General features: G+C 47.8%; 1 protein-coding gene across 1 annotated transcript; it reads left to right on the top strand.

Moving 5' to 3' along the window:
• Positions 1-366: 366 nt before the first annotated feature.
• Positions 367-17,090, top strand: LOC135239779 (tricarboxylate transport protein B, mitochondrial). Its single transcript, XM_064308731.1, has 9 exons — positions 367-671; positions 7,658-7,765; positions 8,878-8,977; positions 10,538-10,676; positions 12,078-12,162; positions 12,466-12,570; positions 12,667-12,782; positions 13,451-13,524; positions 13,790-17,090. The coding sequence occupies exons 1-9, from the start codon at positions 560-562 to the stop codon at positions 13,902-13,904; spliced, it is 954 nt and encodes a 317-aa protein (XP_064164801.1). The 5' UTR covers positions 367-559; the 3' UTR covers positions 13,905-17,090.
• Positions 17,091-17,106: the final 16 nt, after the last annotated feature.

A 17,106-nucleotide genomic window follows, 5' to 3' on the forward strand; every position in this document is an offset into this window, starting at 1 on the left:
ATGCCATGTTGTGACGAATATAGGCGTTGGAATAAATAACATTTTTACTTCGTCCAGAGACGTGACAGTCTCTGGAAATAATTTCCACAGTTCCAGATTTCCATTCAAGCGACGACATACACTGTTGTAGCTATAAAAACCCGCTGAAAAGTAAACACGAAAAAATATTGTGAATCAATAATACTAATAATTCTTATTATTATTATCATTATCCCATAACAGACACATGGTTTAATTTCATACCACCTTAAAACTGTCGTTGCTACGTGGAAGGAAAGGGCGGTACGTTGTGCTCTGAGGGGGGCGGACACTGACCGCCCAGCCGGATCTGTCTAAAACACCTACTTGTGTGAAAAGGCACCGCTGATTTCACAACATTAGCTGGCCAGTTAGCCAAGTTTGTTCCAGAGCTACCGCTGCAGCGTTAGTGGTTATGCGCCTTATAACTTATTGCACAGAATTAGCTAGCTAGCTAACCGGAAAGCCATTTGGAATAGAAAACAGAGACAAGTATAGTTTAGTATAGAAACCAGTTCGCTAGATATTCAATTTTGCAAATATGTCTGGAAGTCCAAAATTTGTAAGTCCCTTTCACAGACCCTACTGTATAGCAGCCGCTGCACCGGCAGGCAAAGCAAAGCTGACTCATCCTGGCAAAGCGATTTTAGCAGGTATGTTTTTCCCTTCTAGTTTTGCGACTGCACACATAGATACCCGTGTCACATTTACACAAGCCACATCCGCCTCAATTATGTCAGACCATTTCATTTGCTCGCTAATGTGCCTGTTATTGTAGGTTGTAATCATTCGTTGAATTGGGTGAGCCAAGCACACTATTTGTTGATGGAACCTACTGTTCTGTCAGCTGGCCATCCTACAGACTACAGCGACGAATGAATTTGTTGACTTCAGCAACTTCTTAACTTGTAAATTGCACACATCGCTAAACCGTATTGTTTCAACCACGGGTGTGTCAAACACACTAGATAACTACAAACGTATAAATCGCAGTACACAATATATAATGTGTACATACCTAGATTCTAAGACTGGAATGTACTAAAAGAACAAACAGTTTTCATTGCAGTTTAGTAGGCTATTGTATAATCGCGCGTTCCAACGTCAAGTTTGCAACCTTTAAAGGGTTTAAATGTGTCTACCGTACAGACTATAAGTTCATTCATAACTTGCAAATTGTTTTCCGATGGTCAGAATATTCTGAATGTCATTTGAATAAATTACACATCTGCCGTAAATATTCTAGGCGCCATCTCAAAACCTACTACCGGGTACAGGCAAGTATTGTGTGTGTTGGCATGTGGTGTTACTGGGTGCCTTCTTTATCTAACACCGTATTTCCTTAAAGCATACAGTATATGTGCTTCTTTCTTTTCATATGACCTGTGTTACCGCAACACTGCGCCTTAGTCGGTCTTAACTGCATTCCAGTGCGTGTGGAAAGCTAAAGATATGGCGCATTGAATGAGTTGCCTACAGCAGGTTTTTTCCCTTTAGCCTAAGTTCGAGTGGAGAATGCAGACCGCAGCATGTTGGTTTTAACGTGCGATAAGAACGGGTTTCAACAGTTTTAAAATTCAAACGCTGCATGCACTTCTAGGTCCTGAAAACTATTTTCCAACAGTTCGCAGACGTTGCTGTGCCTGTTCTGTTGTTGCAAATTAAGTGTGCAGTTTTGTTTGTGGAGTTTCAGTCATTACCTCACATGCAGGTAAAAAAGTATTTGGCTAATTCAGTATAGTGTCAAGCTATATTGCTGGGCCATTATACTGAATATTTAAACTTGAAAAGGTGCCATTTTTATGCTTGCATCAGCATGCAATTACACCATGGCATTTCATGTTTCTCACATTCATTCATAAATAAAATTGATAATGGTCAGTAATATGCACATAAAATTACAAAAAAAAAAATCTTTAACATATTTGTGGAGCTGCCACTTTTTGAAATGGTCATGACCTTGGTCTGTTACTTTGGGCCAGACTAGTCATAACTATGTTCCTGCACTACAATGAAGGTAGGCCTTTAGTAAGCCTTGGGTCAGAGTTGGAGGTAGGGCCTTGGGTTGTGTACGCGTGTGTATATGCCTGTGTGTGTGTGTTTTAACCTCAAGGTCAGTGTGATGTGGCACTTTGAACTTTGTGACTTTTAATCAGTGCTTGTTTTGTAATTGATCGCGGGCTCCTTCCTCTGCTCTAGAAAAAGTGTGTTGAAAATGGGTCCCCTGTGAGGTACATGAAGCTTGCAACTCGTACGTACATGGGCTGCTTCACTGATTGGGTCCTTTGGAGTGATGTCATCAATGTCATGTGACTGGGGGAAGGGCAAGTTGCCCCGGGTCACATGCAGCCAGGGGAACGGGGTCATCAGGCTGGGCCTCTGTGGCAGGCCTGCTACTTCTCTCGGTTTCCCATAGTTCTTACTAATCTGATGAGTCTGTCTACTCTACTTATGAATGAAAGTTGTCAGGGTGGGAATCATAGTCCACATTGATGTCATATTCGCGTTGTTGGTTGTTTGCATGTATGAATGCATACATGTATTGCATCTGAAGACGTGTAACTGCATTAACTGGCAATCATCTGAAGATTTTTTTGAGCTTCTGGATGAACTAGACCAGTGGCTCCCCACCTTGGTCCTGGTGGGGGCTGTGCAGGCTAGTGTTGCAGTCCCAGAACTTTTTTTATTAAGTTGTTAATTCTTCTTAATTAGGTGCTTCTCGTGTCTAGTGGGATTATTTACCCTCTTAAACCACATAATATCAGAAATAAGTAAGCATGCCATGAAGAATAAAAGTCCCACGTTCACGTGCTACTTATTGTGCTACATTGCCAACAATACGGTGACTAAATTAACTAATCAATTTAAAGACCGATGTGAATCAGAAAGAGCAGTCCTGTCTGAGCGTTAAATGGATTCCTTGTGTAAGTAGGACTGGCGGTTTGTGTGCCCTTTGAGTGGGTGATCTGGGATAATTTGGGGGGGGGGGGGGGCTGATAATGACAGGGCGCTGCGTGATGACCCCCCTGCAGGGGATTGTGGGAGAGGCGCTGTCATGGCCTGCCGATTGCGACACCCTCATGGCACACTGTGCTGGGACCGTTCTTACGTGCTGATGAACGACAGCGGTGAACCAGGAGACACAGAGTGCCCCTGGGGGGTGGGGGGTGGACGGGGACAGTGTGTGCGTACGTTGCCTATTTCAGCCAAACGTGTTCTGGCTCATGTTCTGTTTTTCTGTTGTTAAATGTGTGCATGATTTTTTTTTAACACAATGGCACTGCCGTTTTCTCCCAAATTAGTGTTTGTTCTGGCTCTCCATTTTTTAACACACACCACACACACACACACACACACACACACCATCTCAGTACCTGGCTGACCTCATCCCATCCTAGCCTCCCTAACCTTGTTCTGTCCAAACCTGGCTACCCTGCCTAATCTTGTCTCGACCGAAACAGGTGTCATTTTCATAGTTAAAATAATGCAAACAGAGCAGAAACAGGTAGGCCAGGGACTGTACTTCTGCTGGCCTGCTAACTGCCCACTGTGAGCTCATGTAAATGATGCAGGAGCAGCGAACGGGTCTGAATACATGCAGTTATGCCGTCCCTGAGAGTGCGGGGGGGGGGGAGTGGACTGAGGAACATCAGCAGTCTGGATGTGTGCAGTCTGAGGGGTTGGGGGGGCTGGAGCCATTCATTCAATGGCACATAAAACTGTCCATTTAAATCGGCTCTCCCTGTGCACCCCCTCCCCTCCCCCCAAGGCCTTCCCAAGGCCCTCTTTTCCAGGAGTGGCCAGTTTTTACGTAGCCTCACCCCAGACTCCAGCGATTGGCAACATTTGGCGCACGCTGCTACATCACACCACCCGTTACTCTCAGTGGAGGTGGCGTCTGAGGAATGTACCGGGCAAGACAAAGCCGACTTCTCCTCTTTGTGTGATCTGTCTGGGGCAGTGAGCTGTCATACAGCCATTTTGTTGCAGAGGCTGTTTTCTTGGTAGTTAAAGTGGACGAGATTGTGGAAGCTTGTGTACGTAAGGAAATGGTTGCAGAGCAGATTTCCTCCTAAGCGTTTGTCTTTCAGTTTGTCTTTCGTGTTGCAAGCTGTCCATGACCCAGAGAACACCACAGAGCCATTCAAATGAGAGCAGAAAGAGCACCAGAGAGCCAATGAAATGACAGCACAAAGAGCAGCGGACAGCCAGTCAAATAAACGCACAGAGTGCCTGAGAGCCAATCAAAGCAATAGGGTCATCTTGCGTGTGTAACGTTGGTGAAGGCTACTTTTAAACATATTTTTAAATCACATGAGAACTGCTGTGGGAAATCAGTACGTCAGCAGGCAGAGCCTTTGACGCCAGAGGATAAAATTATTTACTTATTTTAAAACATTAGTGAAGGCTTTCTTTGTACAAAAAAAGAACATTCATCTGAATTTTATTTTTGTAAATATAAATCATAATGTTTGAGTCTGAATGCTACCCCAGCTCTCTCTCTCTCTCAAAAAAACAAAAAACATTGTTAGTACACAAGCACCTCTAAGTGGTGTCTAAGCTTGTGGCAGATGTGTTTATGGGCCTGTCCCTGGAAGCAGTGCCAGTCATGCCCTGTGCTGGAAGCAGTGCCAGTCATGCCCTGTGCTGGAAGCAGTGCCAGTCATGCCCTGTGCTGGAAGCAGTGCCAGTCATGCCCTGTGCTGGAAGCAGTGCCAGTCATGCCCTGTGCTGGGCACCTTGCTGCCGTCAGGCTTGGCCTTCTGTTCTGTGGCAAACGCGTCTCTGCTGTGACGCACTTTCTGTGCAGTTTGAGCAGTCTGTCACTCTGTGTTTCTGTGCAGTCTGTCACTCTGTGTTTCTGTGCAGTCTGTCACTCTGTGTTTCTGTGCAGTCTGTCACTCTGTGTTTCTGTGCAGTCTGTCACTCTGTGTTTCTGTGCAGTCTGTCACTCTGTGTTTCTGTGCAGTCTGTCACTCTGTGTTTCTGTGCAGTCTGTCACTCTGTGTTTCTGTGCAGTCTGTCACTCTGTGTTTCTGTGCAGTCTGTCACTGTGTGCTGAGAAACATGCACATTGATGTAAGTAGTAATTGATTTGTTCTTTGCTTGGCTCCGCGGTGTTGAGATCCGTGCCGAGGTTTGGCAAGATTTGGCACTATTCCCGTCACCGGATCTCATAAAAGCTGTACTTGCAGCGGATTGGTCTAGCCCAGGCGTGTCCAATCTTATCCAGGGCTGGCGTGGGTGCAGGTTTTACTTCTAGCCCAGCACTAAGACACCTGGTTCAACTAAATCACTGATCAGTCTCCAAACCTGCACCCACACCGGCCCTTTCTGGATAAGACTGGACACCCCTGGACTAGCCTCTGTAATGAAATGCAAAGTGTACTACAGTACAGCTGAACACAGTACACTGCTCTACAGTCTAATGTAACACACTACAATACTCTACACCACTACCAAACAATGTGCTACAATGAAAAAATCATGTTTTTACAATGAAAGAATTTTGTTCTGATGAATAGAGGCTGCTTTTTTAAAAGTGCTGTCCTCTGCTGAAGTTTGCTGCTGGTTGAGTGTTTCACATTATTATCCGGCTGAAGTGTAATTTGAGCCCGTAAGTCCAGAGGCTGCTGGGAGGTTCCAGAGGATCCCGTCCCGCTGCTCGGGTGAAGAACGGAGGCGTGTGGCGTGTCTGGCGTGTGAGGTGTGAGGTGTGAGGCGTGTGCAGTGTCTGGCGTGTGAGGTGTGAGGCGTGTGCAGTGTCTGGCGTGTGAGGTGTGAGGTGTGAGGCGTGTGCAGTGTCTGGCGTGTGAGGTGTGAGGCGTGTGAAGCATGTAGCGTGTGCGGCGTGTGCGGGGGGAAGGAGCACGCCTCCGTTCTTTATCCGAGCAGCACGCGTGGTCTCTGATTGGCTGCCAGGGAAACAGGCGCAGATTTCCATGGGGATTCCTGCTGTGATGACGACGGTCACACTGACTAGACTGGGCGGGGGGGGTGGGGCAGGGATGGGGGGATACAGTTGGTGCTTACACAGACGGGATTTAAACTGAAACCCCGGGGGAGAGAGGCCTAGCGATCTCCGACACACTGCAGACCAGCGCTCCGCAGCGTCACGGCGATGGGTCACATGACTGTCTGAGCGCTGCAGTGACTCCGCCCGGTCCAGTTATAAACGGCTTAAAGCAGAGTCTGACCACATCTCATCTCAGAACTGACTGGCTGGATGTGTGCGCATTTAACAGAATGATGAGCGTTTCTACTGGGGCCTTGAACTACGTCCTGCAGAAAGCATCTGATTTAGATTTGAGGAAATGCATCGAAATGGCGCCCTTGGATGTATTACTGAAAATACTATGGGCACTGCAGTTAAAGTGAAGGAACTGCACAAGAAAAAGGTCTACACTGTATGACACTGCTCTGCTCGCATTCGAGAAACTAATACAAGCTTTTTTTTTGAAAAACGGTTTCTGTATTTCTGTGTTTTAAACTCTTGTGACTTTTAAAATGTGATTCTCACGTTTGAAGGATGAAGGAAACCCTTGTAGCGCTCTGTACCTGCAGGGCTGTGTGAAGGCTGGCTGATTTTAGTGCAGCGTGGTGTTCTCACAGTGCTAGCAGCCCCAGGGCGGATGGTGTGGTTTTGTTAGGCGTCCATTTTGTCTGTAAAACATGTCAAAGCTGTGTGCACCCGCCCACCACAGTGGCTCTGCTGAGCCATGACCTTTGACCTCCTGACACTGCCATGACCCCGCTTCATTTGACAATTCAGCAAGTTCCGTCAGCTCAGAAATATTTTGGTGGGTGGGTGGTATGTGACTGCAATGTCAATGTCCTGGTTTTTTTGCATGTTTGAATGTGCCTGAGGTTTGATGTGCTTGCCCAAAAGGTTTAGCATGTCTGTGTGGGGTGAAGTGCCTGCATGATTTCCAGCACGTTTTCTTTGTATGAATAAAAAGGAGCGGTGTTTAAATGCTGACCCATTACTCTCGCGCCACTTCAAAGAGCTGAGAGCAGCTTGTGTGAGCAGCCCGCTGCTCTCTGAACACAACAGTCCCCCAGCTGTAAGGGGCGTGTCTCCAGGAGGTGGTGTCACGCACAACCACCAGCAGCCAATCACAACCCTCCTCTCTGCCGGAGGCCATCGGCAGATGTGTCTAAAGGAGGAAACTGCTCATTCTTGCTGGAGTGTAGTCTGTCTGTGCAATGGTCTAATTGAGAAACTTTTCCCCACAGTCACTACAGCTTTATATATATTTTTTGGAATTTTGACTTGGTGTTCTAGAACTCCACTGCTTTCAGTCACCAGAAGTGATTGTTACATCAGCATTAGAATGTTCAGTTAATAACATTCTATTCATATACTTATGGTCTAAGACCTTAAAGGGTTAAAGCTTTCAGAACTGCCAACAGAGACCAGCATTGCAAGTGTAGGGTTCATACAAGTGTGTACATAGTGTACTGTTGTACAGTGAGCCCAAACGTTATTGTCACCCTCGATAAACATGAGGCTGTATAAAATTACACAGGTAATGAGGCATGGTGTAGGCTCAAAAATGGGGCTGCCCTCTTCAGTTCAGACCACACTCAGTGTCTGTGAGTGCTCAGATTAAAGAGCCCCTCCCCCTCTGTTCTGCAGGTGGGATCGCGGGAGGCATCGAGATCTGCATCACCTTCCCCACGGAGTACGTGAAGACCCAGCTGCAGCTGGACGAGAGGGCCAACCCGCCACGCTACAGAGGCATCGGTGTGTGTGTGTCCGCCACGGCGCGTTCAGCCCTCCACAGCACAAATACACGCACGCACGCACGCACACACAGCACGCACGCACGTGTCCGGGGAAACCGTGTCCGGGGAAACGAAGCCTTGCACATGCACTTTGAAACCTGGCCGTCTGCCAGTAAACATGTTTGTTTGCGTAAGAGTCGGCACCGTCAGTCCCGGCCAGGCCCTGGACTCCGGACGCTGGGTAATGTGCACTCCTCGCTCGCGCTCAGGGACGGAGCGTTCTCAGTTCTAATGGTGAAATCCACCGCCGTTGCCAGGGGAGCGGTATCTGCTCGTTCTTGCGACCCGCGTGGCCCCTCCCACGCACACTCACAAGGCTTGCAGGGCCTTGATTGGCTAATTACAGCAGGACTATGATTGGCTAATTACAGCAGCACTATTACTGGCTAATTACAGGAGGAGTATGATTGGCTAATTACAGTGGCCCCGATTGGATAATTACAGCAGAACCCCCACAGGCCCTGATTGGCTAATTACGAGTTACGGAGCAGAAAGTGAGCACTGAACAGGCACAAAGGGGCACGTCTCGGGGCTAACGCTAAAGAACGTCATGGTGTTTGATAGAAAGAAGGGTCATAATGCAAAACAGTCAAGAGGCCATATATTAGTGTGCTTTAACATGGACTGTATGTTCTGTAATAACGTGCACTGTGCTCGAATAACACTGTGCTGTAATAATTAGGATAACGCTGTGCTGTAATAATACTGTGCTAATAACGCTGTGCTGTAGTAACGCTGTGCTGTAATAACACTGTGCTATAATAACTGTGCTGTAATAACGCTGTGCTGTAATAATACTGTGCTAATAACGCTGTGCTGTAATAATACTGTGCTAATAACGCTGTGCTGTAGTAACTGTGCTGTAGTAACACTGTGCTGTAGTAACACTGTGCTGTAGTAACACTGTGCTGTAGTAACGCTGTGCTGTAGAAACACTGTGCTGTAATAACACTGTGCTGTAGTAACACTGTGCTGTAGTAACGCTGTGCTGTAGTAACACTGTGCTGTAATAACTGTGCTGTAATAACACTGTGCTATAACTGTGCTGTAATAACGCTCTTCTCCCTGCAGGGGACTGTGTGAAGCAGACTGTGCAGGGTCATGGTGTGGGTGGGCTGTACAGAGGCCTCAGCTCACTGCTCTATGGCTCCATTCCCAAAGCCGCTGTTCGGTGAGTACCCCCACCCCCCCCGTCCTGTCCCGTCCCGTCCCCTGTGACCCTGTCCGTGGCGCTAATGTCACCCTGTCCTGCACCGTTCGTCATGGTGGCTGAGGCGAGTGATTTTGGGTGCACATTGTGAAATGACTTAATGTCCTGTGCGGGTTTATTATTATTGAAAGCTGTGGATGTGCGCACGCTTTGTGCCTTTCCCCAGTCCTGTCAGCTCAGAGTCCAGAGGGAGTGATAACCTTCCCACGCTGCCCTGCTCTGCTCTGCTCTGCAGCCTCAGGGTGGGGTATCCGTGTGCGACGCACGGACCGCGTTCACGTCCTACGTGTCATACACCAGGAGCAAATGTTAGCTATGCTGCTGGAGCGCTCTGGGACGAGGGCTGGAGGATCATACTCTCCCTTCTCAGAGCAGCAGTTAAAAGCACTTATAAACGGCCGGTGTTCTCCTCACGCGTTAATCACCAGGCTTCTCAGGGAAACCCTGTCATTTCAGCCTGTGCCTGGAGACACACGGCCTGTCACAGCGTGTCAGGAGTCACAGGCAGAGAGGCTGCTATGACTCCAGACACTTCCTGTTTACTTCACACACTTCCTGTTGGTTGCGTGAGTAAATTCCTGCAGGACCCAATGTGTGAAGTCTGGGCTGAGCACACCTGCTCCCGGCTCACCTGATCCCAGCTCACCTGCTCTGCCAGTCCTGCCTTTTGGCTCTGAGGCAAACGGAACACAGAACATCCATCCTGCACTCAGCCACGCCCCTTAAAGGCTCAGCCACGCCCCTTAAAGGGACAGTTCCCCCAAAAATAAAATAAAGCTACATCTCCGCTTACCCACTGTGCTAACTATCCATCCAGATAGTTTTGCTGAGTTTCGTGTTTTATGGATATCTGCTGCAGCGCACCTCAGCGGTGCCAGTGTCTGTGTGGCTCTGTGTCTGTCTGCACAGTCTGAGTTTAAAGAGCCCGTCCAGTTTAACCAGACCAGGTCAAAACCTAGTATATGGCTGGACCTGACACACATGATCTGGCCGACCAATGGTGTAACTTCTTAACTCACTCGGTCTCAGACATTCGCGTTTGTAGGGCTGGCCCTGCTGTTGCGGTCCAGCCAAAAAATAAAATAAAAACAACACATTGAAAACTCGTAGACTCATCTCATAATGCTGAACTTGGTTGATACAGACATTTACGTGCCAGACACCCCTGTGAACCTGATTTTTAAAAATAGTAATGGTCAGGTATAATTTGGTGGAAGGTGGATGCAAATATTTATAAAGTGCCTGTATGAAAAGTGTCTTTATTTTGCCTTTACAACTTTATAGCAATTTGAAAGAGGAGCAAAGTACCTTTTCACGAGTGACCTATAAATATACTTAATCGCACCCTTGCTCTGTTAAAAATAAAAAATACAAAATACCATATAATCTGTAGTTCCTGACTGGACCTTGGGTGCAGTATGCCAGCCTGTGCAGTGCATTATGGGAGCTGTTGCCAGTTCCATACTGTATGCAGCAGGTCTGTTGAGGGGTCTGTACTAACCTTTGCCCGTTCTCCTGCAGGTTTGGCATGTTTGAGTTCCTTAGCAACAAGATGCGGGACGAGTCGGGGAAGCTGGACAGCACGCAGGGGCTGATCTGCGGGCTGGGGGCGGGCGTGGCCGAGGCTGTCCTGGTGGTCTGCCCCATGGAGACCGTGAAGGTGGGCGGGGCTGGGGCGGGCGTGGCCGAGGCTGTCCTGGTGTCTGCCCATGGAGACCGTGAAGGTGGGCGGGGTGGGGCGGGCGTGGCCGAGGCAGTGGTCTGTCCGTGGAGACCGTGAAGTGGGGGGGGCTGGGGGCGGGCGTGGCCGAGGCTGTCCTGGTGGTCTGCCCCATGGAGACCGTGAAGGTGGGCGGGGCTGGGGGCGGGCGTGGCCGAGGCAGTGGTCTGTCCCGTGGAGACCGTGAAGGTGGGCGGGGCTGGGGCGGGCGTGGCTGAGGCTGTCCTGGTGGTCTGCCCATGGAGACCGTGAAGGTGGGCGGGGCTGGGGGCGGGCGTGGCCGAGGCAGTGGTGGTGGTCTGTCCCGTGGAGACCGTGAAGGTGGGCGGGGCTGGGGCGGGCGTGGCCGAGGCAGTGGTCTGTCCCGTGGAGACCGTGAAGGTGGGCGGGGCTGGGGGCGGGCGTGGCTGAGGCAGTGGTGGTGGTCTGTCCCGTGGAGACCGTGAAGGTGGGCGGGGCTGGGGGCGGGCGTGGCCGAGGCAGTGGTCTGTCCCGTGGAGACCGTGAAGGTGGGCGGGGCTGGGGGCGGGCGTGGCTGAGGCAGTGGTGGTGGTCTGTCCCATGGAGACTGTGAAGGTGGGCAGGGCTGGGGGCGGGCTTGGCCGAGGCAGTGGTGGTGGTGGTCTGTCCCGTGGAGACTGTGAAGGTTGGGTACTAAAAGCACAAAACAAAACCATAATAATAGTCTTTTTACTATACTTTAAATAGCACCTAAATGTATCTGTACCCTGCAGTTAAAATTGTGGATGCCACAGATGTATAAAACTAGACTAAATATAACAAGGTAAACAACCCATATCAAATAATATGCTAATAGATATTTTGACTGTGTACATATGAAATGTGTGTGTGAACATATCGCTGTATTTTGTAACACTGTAATTAGTGAACCTGCTGTAATGCCAACCCTTCGCTGGATGGGTGTGCTCACATGGGCATAGCGAGGGCTTAATTAGAGCCTGTCACACTGAGCTCCAGCGAGGGCGCATACTAAAAATATGGAGCCGCCATGGCGTCTTCTGACCCCTCCTCCCTTCTATTTCCACCGCTTTGGAAAAAAAAGCAAAACACATGAAAGGGTTAGGCCCTGCCCACTGTTTTTTGGGAGATGTGTGTTCCATGTGTTAAATCTAAATCGTTCCTGAGTTTCTGGACGAGACCATAAGAAGGCGGTGAAACTGTCCAGTGACCGGTTTGCGTTTAGAGAGGTGGAGCCTTCTGTGCTCAGCACATGCTCTGTTTGGGTTTTAACTGCTGTTTATTTAAATGTGGAGAAAGCATGCCGGTTTGCCTGATCTGAAAAGATTCATAAGTAATACTGTGTGCATTCTCCATCTGCAGGTGAAGTTTATCCACGACCAGACCTCTGGGAACCCCAAGTACAGGGGCTTCTTCCACGGAGTGAGAGAGATCGTCAGAACCCAAGGTGAGGAGAGACCCTCTGCCCTCTGGTGGCCGTTGGCAGTAGTACATGTACACGGGAGGATGTGCCTCTCAGGTGTGCGGGAGGGGGGATGTGCCTGTGTCTAGTGTGCGGGAGGGAGGGTGTGCCTGTGTCTGAGGGTGTGTGGGAGGGAGGATGTGCCTCTCAGGTGTGCGGGAGGGAGGGTGTGCCTGTGTCTGAGGGTGTGTGGGAGGGAGGATGTGCCTCTCAGGTGTGCGGGAGGGAGGGGGGATGTGTGCGGGAGGGAGGGTGTGCGGATGTTGAACGGTGGCTGATTTCTCCCAGGCCTGCGGGGGACGTATCAGGGGCTGACAGCGACGGTGCTGAAGCAGGGCTCCAACCAGGCCATCCGCTTCTTCGTGATGACCTCACTCAGGAACTGGTACAAAGGTCTGTGCATTTATCTTGTAAAGCTACTACCTCTGTCCTTCATGCAAGAAAAGCACAAATAAAAAGGGCTGCTGTTGTTTTAAACTCCACCTCCAGGGGATAACCCGAACAAGGCCATTAACCCGCTGATAACAGGGCTGTTCGGTGCCATCGCTGGGGCTGCCAGCGTGTTCGGGAACACCCCCCTGGACGTGATTAAGACCCGGATGCAGGTATGACACCCCGGAAAGCCAAACCTGAAGTGCAATTGGACAGCATGTTAAACTCAGAAATTCCACAGGTCGATATATCAGATAATGTGTTTGATTCCAAATTCCATTGCAGTGAAATCACATATTTTGAAACGCATGTTTTCATTACAGTTGATGAAGGTAGTAAATTTGCCTCGGGGTAATTTCCCTCAGTGTGGGGCACTTAAACTGCGTAATCTCAGCCAATAAGACATTATCCTGCTCTTACAACAGCTTAACAATAAAAAGCATAAGGCAATCAAAGCATGCATTTCCAAATGTATATGTGCTTATGCTGTTCATATTAGATGAAGAAATGTGCTCTATTTTAATGTGTTTTTTCTTTTTTACACACTGTATTATAAATTAATAAATGGAGCTAAGTTCTAGCACAGTAGTACATGCATAGTCTTAATGAGAAAATAAAAAAATATGGGATAGACACGTATTCAATGAGTATTCGATCATTCCATTACTCACACATCTAAAATGTGATGCGATTAATTTAGTAAGAGCAAAGGTTACATTACGGTTATATTTTTTCTAAAGGTTTAAGAATCTGCTGGCGAGCACTCTTCCCTGATAAACATTCTCACCTCTAGTTAAAGATCTGGTGTCTGATCCTGGGTCTGTCCTGTTCCCCCCTGCAGGGTCTGGAAGCTCACAAATACAAAAGCACCGTCGACTGCGCGGTAAAGATCATGAAGCACGAGGGACCAACTGCGTAAGTTACCGTGGAAACCCACACCTCCACTTTCCTCTTTCCCATAATAATAATGACTCATAACCATCTGTGCAGGGCTTCTCTTACATGGCCTGTAAGCACAAATACGACTCACACACCTGACTACTGAAACCTTGCTTTGCCCTTCCTCCAGTTCTCATTTTTTGGTGATGGGAGCTTCTTGTATCACCACTGGGAAAATACAACATAATTTGCCATCCTACCAGATGCACTGACTGACCTCTCCTCTGCTTCTCCTCTGCAGATTCTACAAGGGCACAGTGCCACGTTTGGGCCGGGTGTGCTTGGACGTCGCCATAGTGTTTATAATCTACGACGAGGTGGTGAAAGTTCTGAACAAGGTCTGGAAGACTGAGTGAGGAGGATGGCTACGTGATTGGCTAAGGCCAGAAAATGACCCTGTGACATCACTCTGGGAATTAAAGGGGTGGGGACAAAATGTTTGCCAAAGTCACTGGTTTTGTATCCATTAACAGATATTAATGCTTTTTCTATGTGTTAATACGCCTTATTTTAAAATATGACATTTCTATGAATGTGAAATATAGGGGCTTATTTCAGCTGAAATGGACGTTCCGTTTTCCCTTTGCTGACCTCATAAGATGTAAGTAACTCAGTTCTGTAAATGGACTGTTCGTCCTTTTCACAGTCCAGACAGATATTTTGTGCAACTTGTCACCTGACAATAATACCATGTCACGTGAAGTAGGTTTCCTTACTGCACAAAAAGCCCTACATCTATCAACAGTTTCTTCGTAAGCTTCAATTGTTTGCTTGCTACGAGAACACAAATGCCAAAAAAATCTTTTGAAAATTTATTTTTCTTAATTTTTTTTGTTGCTGCTGCTGTTTTGACTGCCCATGTGGATGCAAACATTTCCAGTTTTTTTCCCCCCAAAACAAATTTATTTACTTTTTGCAGTAACATTTTACTTTGCACTCTTTGGCTCCCTCCTACCTCAGTACTTCAGAACGCCTTAACACATTAAATACCCTAACACACTGCCCTTCACATGCCTTAACACACTGAATACCCCCAACACACTGCCCTTCAGAACGCCTTAACACATTAAATACCCTAACACACTGCCCTTCACATGCCTTAACACACTGAATACCCCCAACACACTGCCCTTCAGAACGCCTTAACATATTAAACACCCCAACACACTGCCCTTCACATGCCTTAACACACTGAATACCCCCAACACACTGCCCTTCAGAACGCCTTAACACATTAAATACCAAACACAATGCCCTTCAGAACGCCTTAACACATTAAATACCCCAACATAATGTCCTTCAGAACGCCTAACACATTATATACCCCAACACAATGTCCTTCAGACCGCCTAACACATTATATACCCCAACACAATGTACCCCAACGTGCCGATTTAAGCAGCTCAGTTTATTTTGTTCCCCCTCTTCCATTGTGAGCAGGTCAGTGCAGTTGTACTATAACTGCTGTAATGTTCAGCCATTTGATGTTGTGTTTATCATCCATTTAGCCAAATTTCTTTGACTAATATAATACATTTATATTTTAATCAACTTTTCAAAATGGTGTTTAATGTATTTACAGAAATGAATTCTATTGCTATTAAATAATTTGTTTTAGACACTACAGACCAGTGCAAATGCTTACTACAGTTTAGTGAAGATGTGAAAGATGCACCTCATAGTAGGCCTGGTCTGTGTTAGTAATCTGTTTTAACTACGAGCTTCTGTGCTCTGCAGTAACTCTACTCATTTTAATAACTGCCTTTGCCTTCAGTGCCTTCAGGTTGGATTCTGTGTGTTTTTATTATCTTGAAAGATGAAAATGATATTTGTAGGGACAAACGGAGGCCACGTCAGAATGTTGTCTTTGCTGGTTGCTGTGGATCTTACACAGGGCTCCTCTGCCTGCCCGCTGTACCCTAAGCCTGCCCGCTGTACCCTCCGCCTGCCCGCTGTACCCTCAGCCTGCCTGCTGTACCCTAAGCCTGCCCGCTGTACCCTAAGCCTGCCCGCTGTACCCTAAGCCTGCCCGCTGTACCCTCAGCGTGCCCGCTGTACCCTAAGCCTGCCAGCTGTACCCTCAGCGTGCCCGTTGTACCCTAAGCCTGCCCGCTGTACCCTAAGCCTGCCCGCTGTACCCTCAGCGTGCCCGCTGTACCCTAAGCCTGCCCGCTGTACCCTAAGCCTCATGAGCAGCTCTATGACAGCATCTCAGTCCTGTTTGACCTGCTCATGAGCGGCTCTCCTGTTGCTTTTATCCCTGGGACCTCCCCTGCCTAACATCCCTGCGCGACCTTCACGCGCAGACCTCCTGTCGGCCGGCCTGCTGTACTCTGCTCCTCACTGCCTGTCCTGGGGCCGTGTCTCTGGGTCATAAGCTCTGCTCTGTAGATTACAGTATGTCCCAGTAGCAGCCTGTGAGCGCCAGTGAGCTGGGATTTAGGGAGCAGCGTCATGTGACACGAGCCATGCTTCAGCCATGGTTCAGATTCACACTAATGGAACGCTGGTGATTTTTTTATAATGAAAAGTAATATGTATTTTCCTTCTCAGACAGTTTGGCAGGTTCAGATTTCACTAAAAGGAAAGCTGCCAGACTGGGACCATTCGTATAGTTTTGGCTGAACGCACACCTTCCCCTCTGCTTTAGATCTGCTATACTGTCACTGCACTGCACCCAACCGCTATTAAAGCTGGTCAGAGCCACACCTGTCTAATCTGCAAGTACACGACAAAACAAACTCACTCTTCGCTCTTGCTGAGAATTCCATTTTTTTTTTTTTTTTTTTTAAACAGAATATTGTGAGACAGAACTGGAAAAAAATGTATGCTTCTTGTAATGTGTCCATATTTTTAAATGAAAACATTTCTATGACTGTGAAATACAGGGGCTTATTTTAGCTGAAATGGATGCAGAAACAGCCAGTATGTCCAGTTTTGTAATGCTAAAACAAACTGGGTTTGTGAAGAAAAAGCACAACGCTTGCATTTACTTGCAGGTCGGAGTTGAGGACAGATACTGCCGTGATTCTGGCTTCTGACACCCCTGTGCATGCAGAGTGGTCTGGTTTCCAGGGCAGCCAGTGAATGACCTGATTGGTTAAATTACGGCACTTATCATCACTTATGGCTCCGCCCTAGAACATTAGGATTAAGTGCATAGTGTTGCAAATCGTTTGTGCAGTTAGGCATCCCTGTTGTGTGACACTTTAACATTAAAGATGGAAAAAACGCACATGTACACCCCAACCTCGGCACCCTCTGCAACGGAATCGACATTTATATCCACGTACAGCCTGAAGGCGAGTCTGTGAAAAACACCACTTTTCCGTTGTATGAAGTAAAAAGGAGATGGCCTGATGTGCCTGTGTGTACGAACGATATGGGAGTGTGTGTGTGTGTGTGACTCTGCACGTATCATCCTCAGGTGTGGTGCTGTGTCAAATGCAGTGTGCCTTAAGATCATGGTGAATGTCAAAAAGTAAAAAATTCTAACTTTGTTCTTAATCCAATAAATTAAGCTGAAACCCTGATGTAATAAATGCCTACTTCTTGTGA

This window comes from Anguilla rostrata, chromosome 14 (genome assembly GCF_018555375.3).
Source record: "Anguilla rostrata isolate EN2019 chromosome 14, ASM1855537v3, whole genome shotgun sequence".
Classification (NCBI taxonomy): Eukaryota; Metazoa; Chordata; class Actinopteri; order Anguilliformes; family Anguillidae; genus Anguilla; species Anguilla rostrata.

Excerpts from the sequence above, each read along its gene's own strand:
- LOC135239779 (XM_064308731.1), top strand. The coding sequence starts at position 560 with ATGTCTGGAAGTCCAAAATTTGTAAGTCCCTTTCACAGACCCTACTGT. Across the intron at positions 7,766-8,877 it reads GCCACGCTACAGAGGCATCG|GGGACTGTGTGAAGCAGACT; the intron begins GTGTGTGTGTGT and ends TTCTCCCTGCAG. Across the intron at positions 12,783-13,450 it reads TGATTAAGACCCGGATGCAG|GGTCTGGAAGCTCACAAATA; the intron begins GTATGACACCCC and ends TCCCCCCTGCAG.